This window comes from Mus musculus, chromosome 12 (assembly GCF_000001635.26).
Source record: "Mus musculus strain C57BL/6J chromosome 12, GRCm38.p6 C57BL/6J".
Lineage (NCBI taxonomy): Eukaryota > Metazoa > Chordata > Mammalia > Rodentia > Muridae > Mus > Mus musculus.
The window spans coordinates 82,408,672-82,427,128 of record NC_000078.6 but is presented as its reverse complement, the minus strand read 5'-3'; the positions used below and the strand labels follow the sequence as shown (position 1 = coordinate 82,427,128).

At 45.4% G+C, this 18,457-nt stretch overlaps 1 protein-coding gene across 22 annotated transcripts in view; it reads right to left on the bottom strand.

Moving 5' to 3' along the window:
• Positions 1–18,457, bottom strand: part of Sipa1l1 (signal-induced proliferation-associated 1 like 1) — a 282,410-nt gene that overhangs the window by 24,658 nt on the left and 239,295 nt on the right. For 17 of the 22 annotated variants that reach the window (XM_011244060.3, XM_011244067.3, XM_011244061.3 and 14 more), the window contains 5 exons: positions 10,079–10,225; positions 6,467–6,591; positions 4,636–4,754; positions 4,034–4,072; positions 1,674–2,116 (listed from right to left, as the gene is read on the bottom strand). In XM_011244060.3, the coding sequence (XP_011242362.1) occupies positions 1,674–2,116; positions 4,034–4,072; positions 4,636–4,754; positions 6,467–6,591; positions 10,079–10,225 (873 nt within the window). The remainder of the gene's footprint in view (positions 1–1,673; positions 2,117–4,033; positions 4,073–4,635; positions 4,755–6,466; positions 6,592–10,078; positions 10,226–18,457) is intronic. The other 5 variants (XM_011244068.3, XM_011244069.3, XM_017315025.2 and 2 more) reach the window with 1 other exon arrangement.

The following is an 18,457-nucleotide window of genomic DNA, read 5'->3' as shown; positions in this document are numbered from 1 at the left end:
GAGCAACTACAACCAAAGAAATGGGAATCTAGGTTTGTAGAAACTGGTCCGTTCTGATACACATGCTGAGGGAGGGTGTGGTCTACTGAATGTGATGGAGGGCCACAACAGAAGCAGCCAGGAGGTTGGGAATGTTATACAGTCTGCACTGATAACAGCATTTGGGGCCCACCTTCCTGTCCTACTTTTCTAAGCACACCCCTTACCCCAAATGAACCAGACACTCTGGCTCCTAAACTGTAAGACAATAGGATTCTGGGTATTCAAGATTCTGAGACCACTTTCTCAAGGTCATTGCTGCTTGAGGGCCATGGCGTTTCCAGACTATGGTCATTTTAAGAACTCCTAGCAACATCAGAAGCCACACCCACAAAGTCTCACCAACGTGACCACGTTTGGGATGACACCAACACACATGCCATCTGCACGGGGAAACGCCCATGAAGCCTCAGTCCTACACAAGGCACTGCAGGCAAGCAAAGCAGGGAGCAGCAAAGATGGCTCTCCAGGAAGAGCACAGCAGCTGGCTGTCCCATGACAATGGTCAGTCCTGAAAACATAAATGCGAGGAACACTATGTGAAAAGCATACATATATACACATATGTACGGAATAACAACTAATGAAAAAGGAGGTCATAGGTTTGGAGGAGAGGGGAGGGATCCGTGAGAGGGCTTGGAGGCAGGACAGAGAAGGGAGAAGGGTATCTAAAAACAATCTTAAGACAACAACAAGCTGTGCAGTGGAGGGAACAGGTTAAGTACAGCCTATGAAGTGCATCCAATACACACAGCGCTGACTACGCAAAGAAGAGACACTTAAAACCTACTCTGCATGACCAGAGACATGACAGAAAGCTGAGCACCACACTGACTGGCTACGGACAATAGAGGTCAATGTCTCTTCCCACCAGGGCGATCTGTGGTTTACTGGCAGATTCTATACATGACTTCTAGTTCAGAAAACATAAAAACTGCATTGGTCTTCTCTGCCATTTTTCTGTGAGGCAGCCAGTTTAGACGGTCACATCCTGACCAGCAACGCGGAACAGTGAGTGAAAGGCAAAAGGGGAAGTGACCTGAGATGCAGAAATGAACCGTTTCCTCGCCAAGTCGGGGAGGCCTAGCGCACTTTGGATTTAGGGGAATGAAAAGCAGGATTTATCTTGCTAGTGGTGTGTGCCCACGGACGCTGGAGAAGGTGTGTTTCCTCAAGTGGAAGGGGCAAGTTGAAGTTCAGCTATGCCTTTTGATGGGCATCTCTACCATCAGCATGTCACTGTCTGGAGCCAGGAATGGAAACAGGGGTAAGCGGTGGGCTGGGCACCAAGGAAAAGCTGGGGGAAGACTATATTGTTTAAAATACAGTCAAGAATTTCAAGTGTCTTCTAAAGACTGTAGCACTCTATATTCATTATATATCAGTGCTGAAAATCAGAATTAGAAAACTAATTCTAGAATTCAATTAGGAAAATAATAAAAAAAAAAAACTTTACAATGAATATATTTGCAAAAGTTTCTCCCAATGTGAAATAATGCATTAAGATTACTGAAGTATATTGCTTAGAAATAAATGACATAAAAAAATACATACAAAATCAACGCCCCAAGAAGGTCACCCACCGCACACTGCAGTGGGTTGGTGGGGAAGCCTGAGGGCGGGCAGAGGCGTACCTGGTGTGGGACGCAGCATCATTTATGCTGAAGGTGCTGTTCTCCCTGCTCAGCGGGCTTGACCCGCCCTGGCTCTTGCTGTGGATGTCCAGGCTCAGGGAGGACTCTGCTTTCCTGTCCATGCCGTGGCCCTCAGTCTCTAAGGTCCGATCTGCCAGGGAGAGCACTTCACTGGAGCTGTGCCACAGGGGAGCCACCTTTTCTTTGCCTGGCCCTGAACGAGGTGAGGATGTGGAGGCCCCCAGGGAGGCCGTGCTGCCATGGCTGGGGCCGTAGGAGGCGGTGTCAATCCCGCTGTCGGCAGACGTGCCCTGTAGGTAGTTGTAGCTGTTGAGGTCGGACTCCGTGCGGTCCCCATCGTACCACTTCTCGTCACTGTGTGCACTCGAGGCGTTGCTGGAGAGCGTGTTGCTGCTGGAGTGGCTGGAGTAGTGGCTGTCAGACTGCAACAAAAGCAAGGGTTACCCATGTGCAGGGGTCACACCTTCAACACCAACAAAGAATCACAGCGGTGGCGCTCTGGCATGGCAGAGCTCTCCTAACAAGTTAAAGTAACATAAGAGCTCTTGGCATAGCACCAGGACTGGCAGGCAGCAATGGCATCCATAGCAGAGACGATGCATGTCTGCCAAGAATACATTTTCTATTACTTCACTTAGGCCAATGTAACAACACAATGACATGGAGATTAGATTACTTTAGCCAGGAAAAATATAAGTGGTCATTGATATCTTCCAAAAGATACTACTACTACTGAAGAGAAAGCGTGCTAGAGTCTAAAAGGCAGAATCCATGGTTAACTAAGTCTGAACTCTTGTGATCCCCGATCAGCACCTGCTCAGAAACAGCTTTTCATCTACTGCTGAGAGTTAGTATCTACACAGTGATGCCGAGATAACTCCACTGGCAGCTGGGGTGGGTGCAGGCCTCATCCATAAATGGTGCTTAGACAACTGGATATTCACATGGACAAAAGAAAAAAAGGGAGGGGGAGTTGAATCCTTACTGTAGGGAAAGACTCTGAAGACCTAAATGTACAAGTCAAACTGTTAAAACACAAGACAAACAAAAGGCACAAGTCTCTGTGACCATGGATTACACCATGGTTTCCTAGGTGGGACACCAAAGGGCAAGAAATGGAAGGAAAAACAAAACAAAACAAAACAAAACAAACAAACATATGTAAACTAAGTTTTATCAAAAAACTACAGGCTTCTGTGTTTCAAGAAGTGCAATTAAAAATGGAATGATCTGTGTGCAGGGATCCTGCCCAAGAAGACAGTCAAGGGTTATATGGAAGGTGCCCAGTGTCAATGGCTACAGGGGAACAGAGATCAAAGCATGGTGAGGGCTTTACACACAACACCTCCACACAAACGGCAGGCAGACGAAAGAGGGGCACATTATTCTGTGTGAAAACGGGCGGAGCTACGGGAAACAGCTGCAATTCCATTCTTGGTACAGACTCAAGAGAGATAAAAATGTATATTCATAAAAAAGATGCATGAGTGTTTATAACAGTTAATCATAACAGACAAAAGCAGACACAAGCCCAGTGACTACTGACTCACGAATAGATTAAATCAGGAGCTACATCTTCCCATCCATCAGTGGAATACTATTCAGTCACAAAAAGGAACGAAGTGCAGGTGCAGCACCAACTTGGATAAGAATGTTAAATCTGTGTTTAATAAAAGTTAGACACAGAAGGCTGGGCTTCACGATTCTCATTCACGCGCAATGACAATACTCACAGGCAGAGTAGAGTAGTGGTTCCCTGGGTCTTGGAAGGGGCAGAAAACTGGAGGTGATGACTAAAGGATACTGGCTTTCAGGATAATGAAATGTTCTGAGATTGATCATAGTGTGGACGGTACAACTCGTTGGGTATGTGCATATGACTATGAATTACATTCGTTTGTTTGTTTATTTATTTATTGATTGTGTGAGCATCCTACACCTCTGTGGTATATGTGTGGAGGTGAGAAGACAAACAGGTGGTGTGGCCTCTCTCCTTCCGTTATGTAGGTCCTAGGTCATCAGGCTTGGTGACAAGTACCTGTACCTGCCGAGTCATCCTGAGCCTCTTTGAATATATTAAAGACCACCAGGTCACACAAGAAGTGGGTACGTTTTATGGTATGTGAGAGATAACTCCATAGAGATGTGTGTTTGGTTTTATAGAATTTGTTAAAGAAACAGCTTTTAAAAAAGGAATCTGCACAGAATTCTGGGGCGCAGATGGTTTAAAAGCTGAACTCAGAGCCTTACACACACTGAACAAATGCTCTGCAAGGGGATACAGCCTTAGTCTGTGAGGTGATACTTAAATTAAGAAGACAGGAAGCCTAGCTACTTACTAGAGACAAGCGATGAGGAGAAAGCTCTGTGTGCATCTGCTGGTGGAGGAAGGAGAGGAGCCCTTTACTGGCCAGGACCAGGGAAGGAAGACAGCTGTCTTCCTCCAAGTGAAACCCACACTTTCAATGGCACCAACTCCATCACTTCATTAATGGAACTCTAACTTTTCTTGGTAACAAGTACTGTTTTATTTAACTATTTTTTTAGACACTGTCTCAGTGTGCTGCCCAGGTTGCACACTCCTCCCGCTGCCTGCTGAGTGCCGGGGTAACAGGTGTGCATCATGTTACCCCTGGGCACGTGGCAGAGCTCATCCAGCTCTGGGCCTGAGCTGCCATCTTGGGGCTGCAGCCACCGGCAGTCTCTGAGTCCTAAATGTGCCTCTTCTGCGTTAGAGAGAATAAGTAGAAATATAACTTGAAATTTTCTAGTAGCTGGAAAATAAAAAGAGATAGTCAAAATTATTTAAGTAACATACTTGATCTGACCAAAGTATAGGGTAGCTTGTCTGCTGCCATAGAGTGGGTCCCATTTCCACATTACAGGAATTACAGTACATTGCTAGAGATCATTTATTTTGTTAGGCTTATGATGAACTTACATGGCCTTGTTTGTTTGGAGACAAGTGAACCACTGGATCCTGCCGCATCAATCTCCCACTGGGGCTCTCTCGGAAAGCAGGCAGTACCTTCGATACTGCTGGGAGATGGCACGTCGGCTCTGGAACACAGCACAGGACATTACAGTGCAGGCACTGAACAGGTACACATATCTCTAAGAGCTTACTGCGCATCAGCAGCAAACTTGTTAGGAGTCTACACAAAAGACAGCATGTCAGAAACTAGGTGGCTGATGGATAAAGCTTGTGGCTAATGACATGTCAGATCATACACATTAGCATAGCCAAGTGCCACCAAACCAAAGGCCACAAACAATGCAGCAAAGGTTTGAAACTCAGGAATCTTTCACTGCAGTGAGGCTAATCTAGCTCCGTGTCCACTCCCTACACAGGCAGGGATAAAATCACACAGTACTTACCGTGACACCTGGGGAATATTTTACCTGTGAATTCATGGTGCTTGAGGACAAAAGAACTGCATGCCTGAGGTCCTCTCTAACTGTAAGCTGAGCGTGACTGAACAGACACACAGCAGCTGGTTTATTTCAAATGATCGCTTCCATTATTCGGGCACCATGCTGGCATTCAAGATGAGGTCCCCCAAACAAGAGGTAGTGTGATCCCCTGACTAGTCTAGAGCTAACAGCAGGATTTATGGACTTCTCCACCACCCTTCCTGACCTGCCGAGGACCAGGCAGCCTGCTTCTGGAGTGTGACTTGCCACCATTGTGGCAGTAAGGTAGAAACACAAGGATCCATGGCTGCTAGGGTAATGCTGAGGAAAAGCCTGCTTAGATGTGATGCTACCATCCCAACAGTACCAACACATGGGATAAGACATCCATCTTGCCAGAGCAGGGAGGCAGACAGAATATGCCCAGGTTTTCTGAGTAGGGGGTGAGTGGGAGAAGACTGGGGTGAGAGATGGCTTCAAGAACAAGGCATGCGGGATGCAGTGACTGTATCAAAGCTTGTCTTCAGGATCTAGGAATCCCTTTTCTCTTCCTCAACTTCAGACATTTACCTGGGACAGTCACGCACACAGAACAAAAGCATCAACCTACAGGCATGAAATGTGCAGTCCTGTATCCTACATTGATGATAATACTTCCAGGGGAAAGAGACAAGGATTATAGGATGGAGGCACAGGATGAGAGGATAGAAAACCCAACCGGACAGTTCATAATCAAGTCTTTGATGTACGAATTGTGCTGACATCAAATCTCTGACGTGCCTGTTCAAGTGTAATTTCTGCATGGCAAAATTCCCCGTGGCGAGCAATGTTTATGGTGCCACAGGAGGTGGATGGGTTTCTCCTCACATCCTCAGAGGGCAATGCACCAAGAACGTGACTGAGGGCCCACTGAGGGCCTGCTGTTGTGTTAAGATATTTTCTTAGTTGATAGCCTAAGAGTGGAGGGGAAAGATTATTTGAAAGTATCCATCGGGCAGGACAGAGTGTCTAACCAACCTACAAATGTGACCAAACAAAAATTCATTTTCTTCCCACCTTGTGCAGTGATTGATTTTCCCTTAAAATTCAATATTAGGACTACTAAACTTCCCAGGCACAAGGTAAAACCAACCAACCAACCCACCCACCCCAGCAAGCAGGTCTTCAAACATAATCCCTGGGTCACTCTGACTGAAGTTTAGAGTCACCAAGAACCCTGGCCTTATCTGTTGCTTTCATATGCACACAGTCTAGCAGAGAGGAATTCCCACGCACCTGCTAACTGGGGCTGTCCTTCTAACACTGTGCTCTGATGCTATCAAGGTCACCTTGTTCTGACATACAAATCCCTCACTCACCCATCTGGTCGGCAAGGCTGTCCTCACTTCTCTGCCAGCTGGGAGTGGATTTTCCACTGCCACTTATATCCGACTGGGTGTTCTGCCTGTCGATGGAAGCTGGGGATCTTCGGCTCACCCCAAACCTGTGGTAGTTCCCCCAAACAAAAGCAAGACACATCAGAATCTTCACCCACAAGGTGAAGAGTCTCCTGATTCTGATGACAGGTATTACCAGTTTCTGCTTGCACGTCTGTGCACGCAGATACATATCTCTTCTCAGGAAGGCACGCTTATTATTAAAATCAAGTGTTAACTAGGGCACAGAGCTTGCCAGCAGAAGGCACAGAAAGTAAGAAACCCAAGTTCACTGGCTCACATAGTCAAGTTCAGACTGTCATTTACCATCAACCCACTTTAAGTCACTTGCACATTTTCTAACAGTATATCTCGGGAGTGGGGGCTGCTCCCCTTAATTCAATGATGTACTAAATCATTAAGTTACTCTGGGATCAATCACTTTCTGAGCACTATATTCTGTGGTCTGAAAAATGACAAGTACCGCTTATATTATGTGCAAGCCACTTTCTAACTGTATGAATTTTATTTTATTATTTTTTTAAAGATTTATTTATTTATTATATGTATGTACACTGTAGCTGTCTTCAGACACTCCAGAAGAGGAGTCAGATCTCGTTACCAATGGTTGTGAGCCACCATGTGGTTGCTGGGATTTGAACTCAGGACCTTCGGTAGAGCAGTCGGTGCTCTTACCTGCTGAGCCATCTCACCAGCCCCCTGTATGTATTTTAAATTGATGTTGGGAAGGGCAACTCAGAAGAAGGTAAGCTGGCAAGTAAAATAGTAAGTGTCTACTGAGCCAGCTTGATTTTCCCCTTGAAAAAACAGTTAACACTTGTTTAACTAAGTCATACGAAATCTATGTCTACATGAACATCAGCAATATGACCTCTGAGACCAGAAAGGGCCGGAGGGCAGAATTCAAGTATTTACTTGGAAATGTACCACATTTCTCATGGTTACTAACTAATGAACTTCTAAAGAACTTATGAAACACAGGCCTCTATTGATTCTCTATCAACTCGTGTCTGTTCCTTACCTGTGATGACTGACACATGGCCAGGACCTGTAAGAGCTCTCCTGGGAGGGATAGGACCCCTGGGAGTGGGGAAACATGAAGCTCAATTGGAACTGGTAACCTAGCAGCAGAACTAAACATAGATTCTAAGCACTGTCTCAGTTTTACCCTTCAGCTAATTAAGATAGTTTCAATGTCTTAGGACCAAGAAATGAACAAGCTCATGCCACACAGGTATAGACATAAGGCCCACGGAGGGTGAGGGAGGGTACCAACATGGCACACTGTCCACAGAGAACCACCGTATGCTGGTTATCGCTATGATGTTGAGCGTGCCTGACACTAACAGGTGCCCAGCACAGCACAGACACTTCAACATCGACTTGGACACAGCTGCTCTTACTGGTAAAGGAAACTTCAGGGTCAAACGTCATTCATGGGCAACAGTGAGACACATGAGAGCGTGAGCCAAACCACCTCTTGCGTCACAGATGTGCATAAACACAGCTTTGGCAGGCCAAGCTTAGTGGCCATGCACTTAATCCCTGCACTTGAAAGACAGAGACAGGAAGACCCCTGAGTTTGAAGCCAACCAGGGCTACACAGAAACTGTGTCCGGAAAAACCAAACAACAATAACAACACAAAACAATGCAAGCTAACACCACTGAAGTGGCTTTGGTGTACAGAAGATGGCACTGCATCAGCAACTTCGTCTTTTTAAAAGATCATTCCCAGGTACAAAAAGCATTGTGTGGTGTCGCATACAATCCAAGGTGAGCTCACTAAAGATCACAGGCCCCCCTAATACCACCTAGGGTACAAGGGCTTGCTATTGCATGCCCACAGGAATAACCACTGTCTTGTTAACAAAAAAGGAGCACTCAGGCATGGGCCTCAGAGTTTTTATCATCAATCACACTAATGTCTCCGTTCAATTTGTTAATAGACATTTAGAGCTTATCACAGACAGGAAAACTTTTTTTTTTTTTTTTTTTTGGTTCACTCCTTTACGTTTTAGTGCCATACTAATGATGGACAGATGTTGACTACTTCATTTCTAAGGCAAATCATACCATATAAAATCTAATTAAAGTAAGAAATAATTAGTTGGGTTTGTGGCATGATAAAATAAGTGACTCAAAAAAACCTCTGCAGGGACTGATGAAGAAAAGCTAAAATTATTTTCGAGTCATCACTGATGCAGTTACATAAGATGTGTGCCCTTCAGACAGGCTATTGACGAAGACAACAGCATGGAGGAGGAGTATCCTGGAGTGGTTTTATCACCTACCTTCTGTTAGCATAAACATGTAGCACCCCCCCCTCCCCACATACACACACAACAAAAAGCATATTCAATAGTTAGTGAGTTCAAGTCCCAGAACCTACATAGTAGCTCGTATCCATCCATAACTGTAGTTCCAGGGCATCTAATACCTTCTTCATCCCTAAGGGTAACACACACACACACACACACACACACACACACAGTGAACATACATATATGTGAGCAGAATACTCATGCACATACAAATAAACAAACCTTTTAAAAAAGATCCAACAGAAATCCTGGTCATGGTAAATAAATATCCACTATGAGGACATTAAGCTTGCTAATGAATTGCTTGCATGGTGAATTCTCAGAAAAGTAACCAAATCCCATGCCTGTATGTTAAACATAGTCCTTAGAAAAATGTGAAATAGAACCATTTGGTTTTTGAATGGTTCAAGTTCTTTCTCAGGGCCAGCAGCACCCACAGTTTGGTTTTCTTATTCTGAGCAAAGGCAGTTTGTGTGTGGCATGCTGGGCTTCCAAGCCTCAGACACTCCAGCATCCTCAGCCTTCAGTGACCTTTAAACTTTGTGCATTTCCCTTCCTTTGAAAGTTTTGTTCTGTTTTCTAGTGGTGCTACAGACAAAACCTAGGGCCTGTTCTATAAGTTTTGTCAGAAACAAACAGTTCCTTCTGGGAATTTAGTGTCAAGGAAGATTGAAACAAAACAAAACAACAAAACAAAACAAATTGCTGGGTAATGGTGGCCCAAGCCTTTAATCCCAGTCCTCGGGAAGCAGAGGCAGGAGGATCCCTATGAGCTCAAGGCCAGCCTGGTCTACAGAGAGAGTTCCAGGACATCTACACAGAGAAACTCTGTCTGGAAAAACCCAACAACAGAAAACCAACAAAACACAGGCCTCTTACAAGACAACGTTAAGCTCTGGGCGTGGTTATCATTTTCTCTGTATCAGCAGCAATCCGAACTACACTGCAAGGAGTATTCTGCTGCGTTCACTTTGGAGGAAATACAAGACAAAATCCTTCTAGTGGCACTGACTGGTCCGTGTGATGAAGGAACTGATGCTATCTGACTTTGCTGCCACACAGGACTGACCATGTTCTTCAGTGGTCTGACCTAGACGCTGGGACAGTCTTCTATCTGGAGGGTTGGCTACCTCTTCTCTGCTGGTTTCATGCAGTTCTGTGTGGCCTGTCTGAACACAGGATACTGAAGATGGACTCCTTGCCATACCTACCCTTCGGGCATGGATTTTTGTCTGTAGGTACCACCTCCAGAGCCAGTCTCACTGGACGAAGACAAGTTGCTGGGAGAGTTACGGCACTGGGATCTCGCCAAAGCCATGGATGAGACTGTCACATAGATGTCCGAACCAGGAGACAGCCTGCAAGTATGAAGTGAAGATAGGAAGTCAATAACTCAGGGGGAAAAACCCCAAGGCACAGTAGAAGATATCATGTAAAGACCACAAAAGCAGAGGCCCCATAGAGAGAGTGGGAAGTGAAGTCAGCTGGAAGCCCATAAGAGAAACCTCCCCCAACACTGCCCCTATGGGAAAAGCTGGAAAACTGCCTCCAGGAGTGAGAACCCCTCAAAAATTTCAGGGGGAAAAGACCTGGAAAATATACATGACTCCAAAAAAAGCTGCCAGGATTCAATCAGTGAAATACTGTGCAGTCGCCAGGCTGGGGGCGGGGGGGGGGGGTGGAACTGGATGCCAGTGACAACTGGATAACCAGTTGATTCCAGGTTCTCACTGTGAGAGCACAGTCCCCATGTGCTTCTTTGTTTTCTATCTCATTACTCAGTTTGCAATAGTCAGGCTCTGACAATTAGTTTTTATAATTTTGGTTGATAGTAGCATCACACTAAAAACACATTTAAAAAATTTCTGTAATTGCACGTGTTGGATTTGATTAAAATGATACATTTAGATAACTTCTCAGTAGAGGTGTGCTGTGTCTGGGCCTCAGCATATTGCTCAGCTGACTCTCAAGGCCGAGGCTGGAGTTCTGTGGGCAAGACAGACACATTCTCCCCCGATCCTATCTATTCTAGTCGGCAGTGGGGCAGGCAGCCACAGGGATATCTGTAAGTGTTGACAACTTGAGCAGACTTAATAACAAAGCAACTTTATTTCAAATGCTGCCTGCAGATGCCTGGCCTCCCACTAGGGCAGGCTGCTTCCATGTGATAGCAGAAGAAATGGGGTCTAAGTCATTCACCCTAAGCCACAATAGGCTAGGTTGCTTGGCCAAGTCTACTGCATTTTCTATGAGCTGCTGTCCACAGAGAAGGCAAGGAGTCCTTCCACTGATTGACAGTCTGTATGGGTTTGGCATGGTCTACAGACTTCTAATGTGAAGTCATCTTTGGTTCCAAGCAGAGTGGAAACCCTGGGCCAGAGCCTGGCTGGCTGGAACGAAGCCATTCCTCCAATGAGTCTACAGATGGGAGGTGTTTGGCTCAGCAGGTGGCAGAAGGGCTCAGAGACCCAGTCCAGGAAGCTTTCCTAGGGAGAGAAGGAGGTAAGGAGAGCTGCTCAGAGTCTAGCACTGCATTGACCTATGAGGCAGATCAGAGTTCTCTCTGGCTGTCTCCTAGATACTGCTCCTTAATCCGAGAGACTTGAGGAGATTTAGCAATTCAAATCAAGCCTCTTCAAATCTAACAGCTTTCCTCCCGTGTTGTGAGTGGAACCGGTCCCTCCTCTATTTGTTCTAACAAGTTAAGCACACTGAAGCCATGCTTCCTTTGCCTCCTAACTTTCAGAGTTAATTGTCCTAATGTGCACATTTGTGGACTACACACAAAATGTGTCCTGGCACCATAGGTAGTGGTCTTGAAAGTATGGCTTGACGTCATGGGCTCCACCATGACTGCCCTCTGATCTCTTCCACCCAACGGTCTCCCGACTTCCAGGCTCTCTCCATCCCACCCCTCCAATAGCTCCTACCGATGTTCTTCCACAATGCCAACCAGTGCTAGAGGCTTCTCTAAAGTCTGCCTTGTCCATAAGACATCACCAAAACCCTGTAGCTGTGGACAGCCCCGGGTTTGCTTGTATTTTGATGCCAATTCCGCTCTCCTGGGAGGGGTTGTGAGGAATGAGTCACCTACTCTGGTGACTTGTGAACCATCCCCTAATGAATAAAGGAGCAAATCACTGGGGACGTAGGCAGGAATTCCAGGTTGTATGGAGGAAGAGAGGAAGCAGGAGAGAGTTAGAGCATTTTGGAGAGGAGTGAGAACAAGATGTACCAACTAGAGTCTCCCGGTTTCAATGGTGGGTCTGTCAGGATTCGCTACCGTTGGATTTAGATTTAATAAGGTTTATAAGATTAGGATTTTAGTTGTTCCCAGCAAGACTAAGTTACTGTCGTTTCTGAAATAAATTTGTGTAGTGTTTTCATTCTTGCAGTGGTTTGACTGGGTTCAAGAGAGAAAGGTATGACAGCAAAGCGTGGGTTTGCCAGATGTGCACCACAAAGGCTGTGGGAGGTTTGAAGCACTGAGCTGGCATGGTAGTGACCCGCCAGTAAGAACCTTGCAAGCTAGGGGGAAACGTTTCGGGAGCTCTGGGCCAGAGAGACTTCACAAGATAAGAACAGGCTGGCTAGCCCGCCGAGGCAGAGAACTGCTGGCAGTAGCGTGGGAACTTGACATTCTTTTTTATATTTCCTGAAACACCCTGTCACCTTCTTCAAGGCGCTGCACCATCCAATCTGATTCCATTCTCACACCCATGCAACCTTAATTGCTCCCCATATCTTGTATTCTGGATTGGCTGACTAAGATTCAGAGTACCACTGTATCCATACTTTCCATTCATCCACAGCCTACCTAGAATGCCTTCCTATCTTCCTATTAACCCCCAATTCTCCAATACTGTATCTGAATGCACAGAGCAGAACCTCTTCAAATCCTATAGCAGTCTATTCCATGTAATATCACATCACATCACAAAGAATGGACTATCTCACAAGTACCTATTTCTCCATGAGACTCTGTCTCAACAGCACAGGACCGATCCTATTTATCTTCATGTTACATGTATGAATGCTTTGGCTGTAAGCACAGGACCGATCCTATTTATCTTCATGTTACATGTATGAATGCTTTGGCTGTATATACATAAACATCACTCTTACGCCTGGTACCTGTAGAGGCCAAAAAAGGGTGTTGGACAGCAATCGAGATTGTAAGCTGCCCAATGTGGGTGCTGAGAACTGAACCTAGGTCTTCTGCAAGAGAAGCAAATACTACGAACTGGTGAACTACTGCCCATCCCTAACACCTACCTTAGCCAGGGTTCCTTCCTGTGGAAGATCTAGAAGAGCTGAAAAGTCTTGGATTTTAGAATTTATAATTTGCTAAAAGCAAATATAACCAAATCAGTGTGCTTTGTTAACTGTTGAAACAGGAATGGTGTTACAGGGGCTAAGATATAACACAAAACATTATGGCCACACATGGCAAGAGAACTACCAAGGCTACTCTGGAGACTGTGATGGGAAGCCACAGCAGGCCACCTCTAAGAATCTTCCATCACCATGGTAAGCCAGGCTTTTGCTAGTTAATGTCTAGTCACCACAGGGTTTTCCATATACACGCAGGGTGAGAGCACCACCCTCAACAGTGTCCCTCAGACACTTGCTCTGTGTTCTGCACTTGCTAGAGTAAGACTTGCTCCCAGCCACTCAGACTTCAATGACCATGGCAGGGCCCAGGATGTGTCTGGAGGCAGCTGTAGTGCTGACTGATTAGAGGAACCTAGTTCAACTATATCCGGGGCACATTTTATATTAAGATCCACTTTTACTTTATTTTGTGAGTATGGGTGCTTCACCTGTGTATATATCAATGAACCCTGTGCATGTGGTGGCCATAGAAAGCCGAAGAGGGTGTCAGAGCCCCTGGAACTGGAGTTACAGACAATTGTGAGCTGCCATGTGGGTGCTGGGAACCAAACCAGGTTCTCTGAAAGAGCATCTAGTGCTCTTAACCACTGAGTCCTCTCTCCAGGCCCTAGTACTACTGTGTCTGACAGGAGAGTAATCACGAATATCTGGGCACCAAAGTTGGATGTCCTTATACTTTTGTCTACTCAGGCTTCTATGCGATTCTCACAATCCACTCAGATATAACCAGGATTGCAGTGAAGGTGCAATGGGAAGTGCAAGCTACAAACAAAACTGAGTAAGAACTAGGGAACAGCACAGACTCAAGCCACATGATGCCACTCAATGCCTTTCTGACCCAGAGTCTGTCTTCCATGTGTAACTAACACTGACAGACTGCAGATGTGGTTCCATTTTGTACAGCTTTGGTCCTGTCACTGCAAAGAGGAAGAAATACTATAGAAAAGAGGGAAAGTTGGGATGGAAGTAGACTATGAGCCAGCTGGAGCCAATGGGACATGCAGGCAGCTGAGTCGTGAGGTGGCTATGTAAAATGTTTAGTCACATGGCTCCTTGGGTAAAGTAAACACAACTTTTATTTTTGGCTTTAGAACTTTTGTCCTGTAGCCTGTTCTGTAAAACAAACATTAAACTAAAACACCTCACGCTCCTTCTCAACATCAGCTCTGTCACTTGGCAAATGCATCAGGAAATTCCACTTGGTTACTGCAGTTAGCCCAAAATGAAAAGCAGCCTTTCCAGAAGGCTGGCTCTCATCCCACCCCTCCTCTGCCTTTATGTAACTCAATAGAGGCTTTGTCTTCTGACTGTCCACACATGAGGACACACACAGGGCAACTGGGGGAAGCCACCCCAGTGTGTTTACATCCCCAAATACATGATGTTCTGGGCAAAGAAAAGTTAGAACCAGTTTTACCCTTGTGACATACAGCTCTGCTGTTTCCAATACTGTGACTCTGATGCCATCAGGCCTCCTCAGGAGCAGAAGGTGTGACGGCCTACATGCTGGCAGTTTAGTTCTGCAGAGCTGGAAGCTGACTGTTGCTGGGCATTGTGTCACTTGGGAAGGGTAGCAGTTTCTTCTCACTGGCTTTCAGCACGCTGAGTTCCCTGACTTGTGCTGAGCCCACAGCCTAGACTATCTGCTTAGGGACTATTGTGCACAGTAACTTGCTTTTTCCTCTAAAATAACCCAGCTCTTCCTGCTTTGCTATATTTTAAAGGGACCAAGACATTGAATATTAATGGCCACACAGGTTTAGAGAATGAAGATTAATAACTTCCAAATGCTATGAAACCCATCAATCCCATAGAAAATAAACAATAATTGGTGTGTGTGTGTGTATGTGTGCATATGTGCATGTGTGTGTGTGTGTGTGTGTGTGTGTGTGTGTGTGTGTGTGTAAAGGCTGGAATATAACACTTGGTGTTGTTCCTGAAGTATTTTCCCAATACTTACTTATTTTGAGATAGGGTCTCTCACTTGCTACTGCAGAAAAATCTACCAATAGTCTTATCAGCTATAAAGTCTGTGAAGTACAATAATAACCAGTGTTGCAAGATATGTACCTGGGTATAATAATGGCACAAATGTTATGGGAGTAACCAACAACTCTGACTGGATTTAAGACCTGTTCCACAGGAGGAAACGTATGCCTGGTACTATAATCCAAGAACCCATGGATGAACTTGCTGTTGTTTTATTAGTTAATTGGACACAGTATCAAACTACTCTCTAAATTTCTATCTGTTCACCTTTAGAGCAGTGCAGCTGTCAGAACTCATCAGAGAAGTTTCTCTGTGTTGCAAGCAGTGGTTAACACAGAAACTCATAACTGGTCAAAGGGAACTCCATACAATGACTATGGAGTGTTTAGCCACAAGGAGAACATCAAACTAGCTCCCAAAGCTCAGGGACCATGCAGAAAATGGAGTATAAAGAGTATAAAGAGCCAGAGGTCAGGGAGGAGCGGAGGGGAGCACTGTCTTTTGGATTTAGCAGGATAGCTGTGTTCATGAACTCACAGTACCTGTGTTTGCCTGTATAAGACCTGCACATGATCAAGCCAGGAAAATACTCTAGCATGGAGGGAGAAGAAATTCATATGCTCCTACCCTTGAGTATGTTAGTTTGAATGAGACTCATGTTTGACTGCTTGGTAAGGGTTAGTAGGTCTTTTTGGACAAGAGATGTCATTATAAGTGAGCTTTGAGGTTTCGAAGCTCATGTCTTTTACCAGTTAGTGTTCTCTCTCTCTCTCTCTCTCTCCCTCCGTCCCTCCCTCCCTCCCTCCTGCTTGTGGATCAGATAAGCTCTCAGCTTTTACCCCTGTGTTCCTGCCCACTCTGCTGCCATGCTCTCTGCCTTGAAACTATATGCAAGCCTTTAATAAAATGCTTTCTTATATAAGATGCCTTAGACACAGTGTCTCTTCACAGCAAGGGAAAGGAAATCAAGACACTGGAGAAATAGAAACAGTTGATGGCTTCTGAGAGTGGGAGAATCAGTTTTCTCTAAGAGTGTGCTCCCTGGTAGGTACACCACACTCCAGTGGAATGTCTCAGATTCAGTGTGTGGGCAGCATCAACTGGACTTGATGGGTTCTTAAGGAAAAAGAAAGACATGAAATTGAAGGGAGGGAATTTGGGAGGAGCTATGGGTAGGAGAGGGAAGACTATGATCAAATATACTGTGTGAAATTTTCAAAGGATTAAATTATACAAAAGAAAATTACCAAACCTAATCCCAGGTATGTAATAACATAATCCATGCCCTTCATTTTCCATGGATGAACCCACAGGCCCGCAGCCAGTGTGTACTGAAGTGATCTTAAAACCTAGTGTTCCAGACAGTCACTGATTACAACCTACCAATCTATCAAAGAAGGACTTCTCAATGCCCAAGTGGTTAGTGGAAACATAGTTCCTGAGTATTTAGGATTAATTATACTTCTATTTCCTTCTTTTAGTTCCAAAGTGACAGTGCTGCCTAGATATATTCACAGAGACAAGGCCCTCTGCCACCCAAGTGCAAGCAAGGGCCAATGGTAAAAACAATTGAAAGGGTTTCAAATAGCAGGGTGACTGACAAATTAGATACCCCAGTCCATAATTAAGCACAGCATTTTGCCACAACTTAGCAATTAAAACTCGATCCACTCAGGGAACAGGACTAAGTTATCTGTCCTTATCAGTATATACACCACCCAGGATTCTTCCAGAATGATGTAAAAAGAACTTTCTCTGAAACAATTCAAAGGTTATAGAATGATGACCGTCCCACCCAGTAGCTTCTACACAAGCTGTGCTCACATTCAATCAACCAAAAGCCCTGTCTTTTATGCTTTCCTACTGTGTACTCGGGGAAGAGCTACGGCTGGCCTCAATTTCAGCCCATCAGCTGTTCAGCCAGGGACTGGAAATCTTCCTTTCATGAGCCTCCTACAAGGTTCATTTCCAAACAAGGCAGAATGCTCAGACACAGCTGCGAGCATTCACAGTCTGATATACACCACGGGTGCCTCTTGACAAGAATCAGTTTTTATCTAAGGGTGATTCCAGAGGAGGGAAAAGAAAAACTGAGATAATTGTAGACAGGACCAGTCACTTAACTTGTGGGACCTAGCATATAATGAAAACGTAAGTTTCCCTGTTCAAACAGTATTACAAATTTCCAAAGACAGCGTTCCAAAGATGATACCAGAACCTGGACTTGGTTTCAAGTGTGAGGCTTGTGTAATAAAGCTGACTTTGGTGAGTGTGACTGGAGCCCTTTTATTCCATAACAGGAATTCATTTCACTAATTTTTAATTGAGTGGCTGTATATTTGTGCAGCATGCTGACTGAGAAGCAGGCTCTAGAGTTAGATGGGTCAATGCTAATCTCAGCTTCACCACTAACTGGCCATGATTTTGCAAAAACCCATCTCCCAGTCACCGTGTGCCTTTACCCACAGAGAGGATTAAAAACAACCAACTGGGCTGATGAGAGGCTTGAGTAAGAAGACTAACGCTGGGGCAGATGGACTCCATACTTAAGAGGTACCCAAGTAGCATGTGACAGTTCAGAGGGAAGCAAGATGAAGAAATGCACTTGACATGGGACTTTAGAAAGCCAGGTTGATGAAAGTCTGAAGGGCCATGTACACGTGTAAGGGGGAAGAGGGTGACCTCCACATGGCATGTTAGGCTGGGCACTGAAAGCACATGCTACCTGACAGCTCGTCCTCAAATCCAACTGACGAGATCAGCTTTAAGGCCCATTTAATTTGCAGATGGATTCTGTAGTATTTCCATGACTTCTGCTGGTGCACTGGCCATCAGGGCTGTTTTCAGAACAGTGGACAACCTGAATTAACCAGGACACTGTCACTCAGGACTACACAATGTTCCTGAAAACAAACCAGCCCCAACACGTGGTTACCGAGGGGTACAGCCTACACCCCTGGTGCCCTAATTTCCAGGCAGAGTACCTGCTAACACGGGTGGCTGGGCAGAGAGGAGGCTCCTGTGGTAAGGTTTTCCAGGCTAGGTAGAGAACACAGGCTGGATGGAGGAAGGGCTTCTGGCAGTTCAGAGCCGGGGCCTGGCACCACCCGGGAGCACTTGCCTGTCGCTCCCTGGGCTATCCTGGAGTGAGTACATCCAAGTGGGCTGGGAGACTTGCCAAGCCCATGCTGCTGGGCCACCTTCTG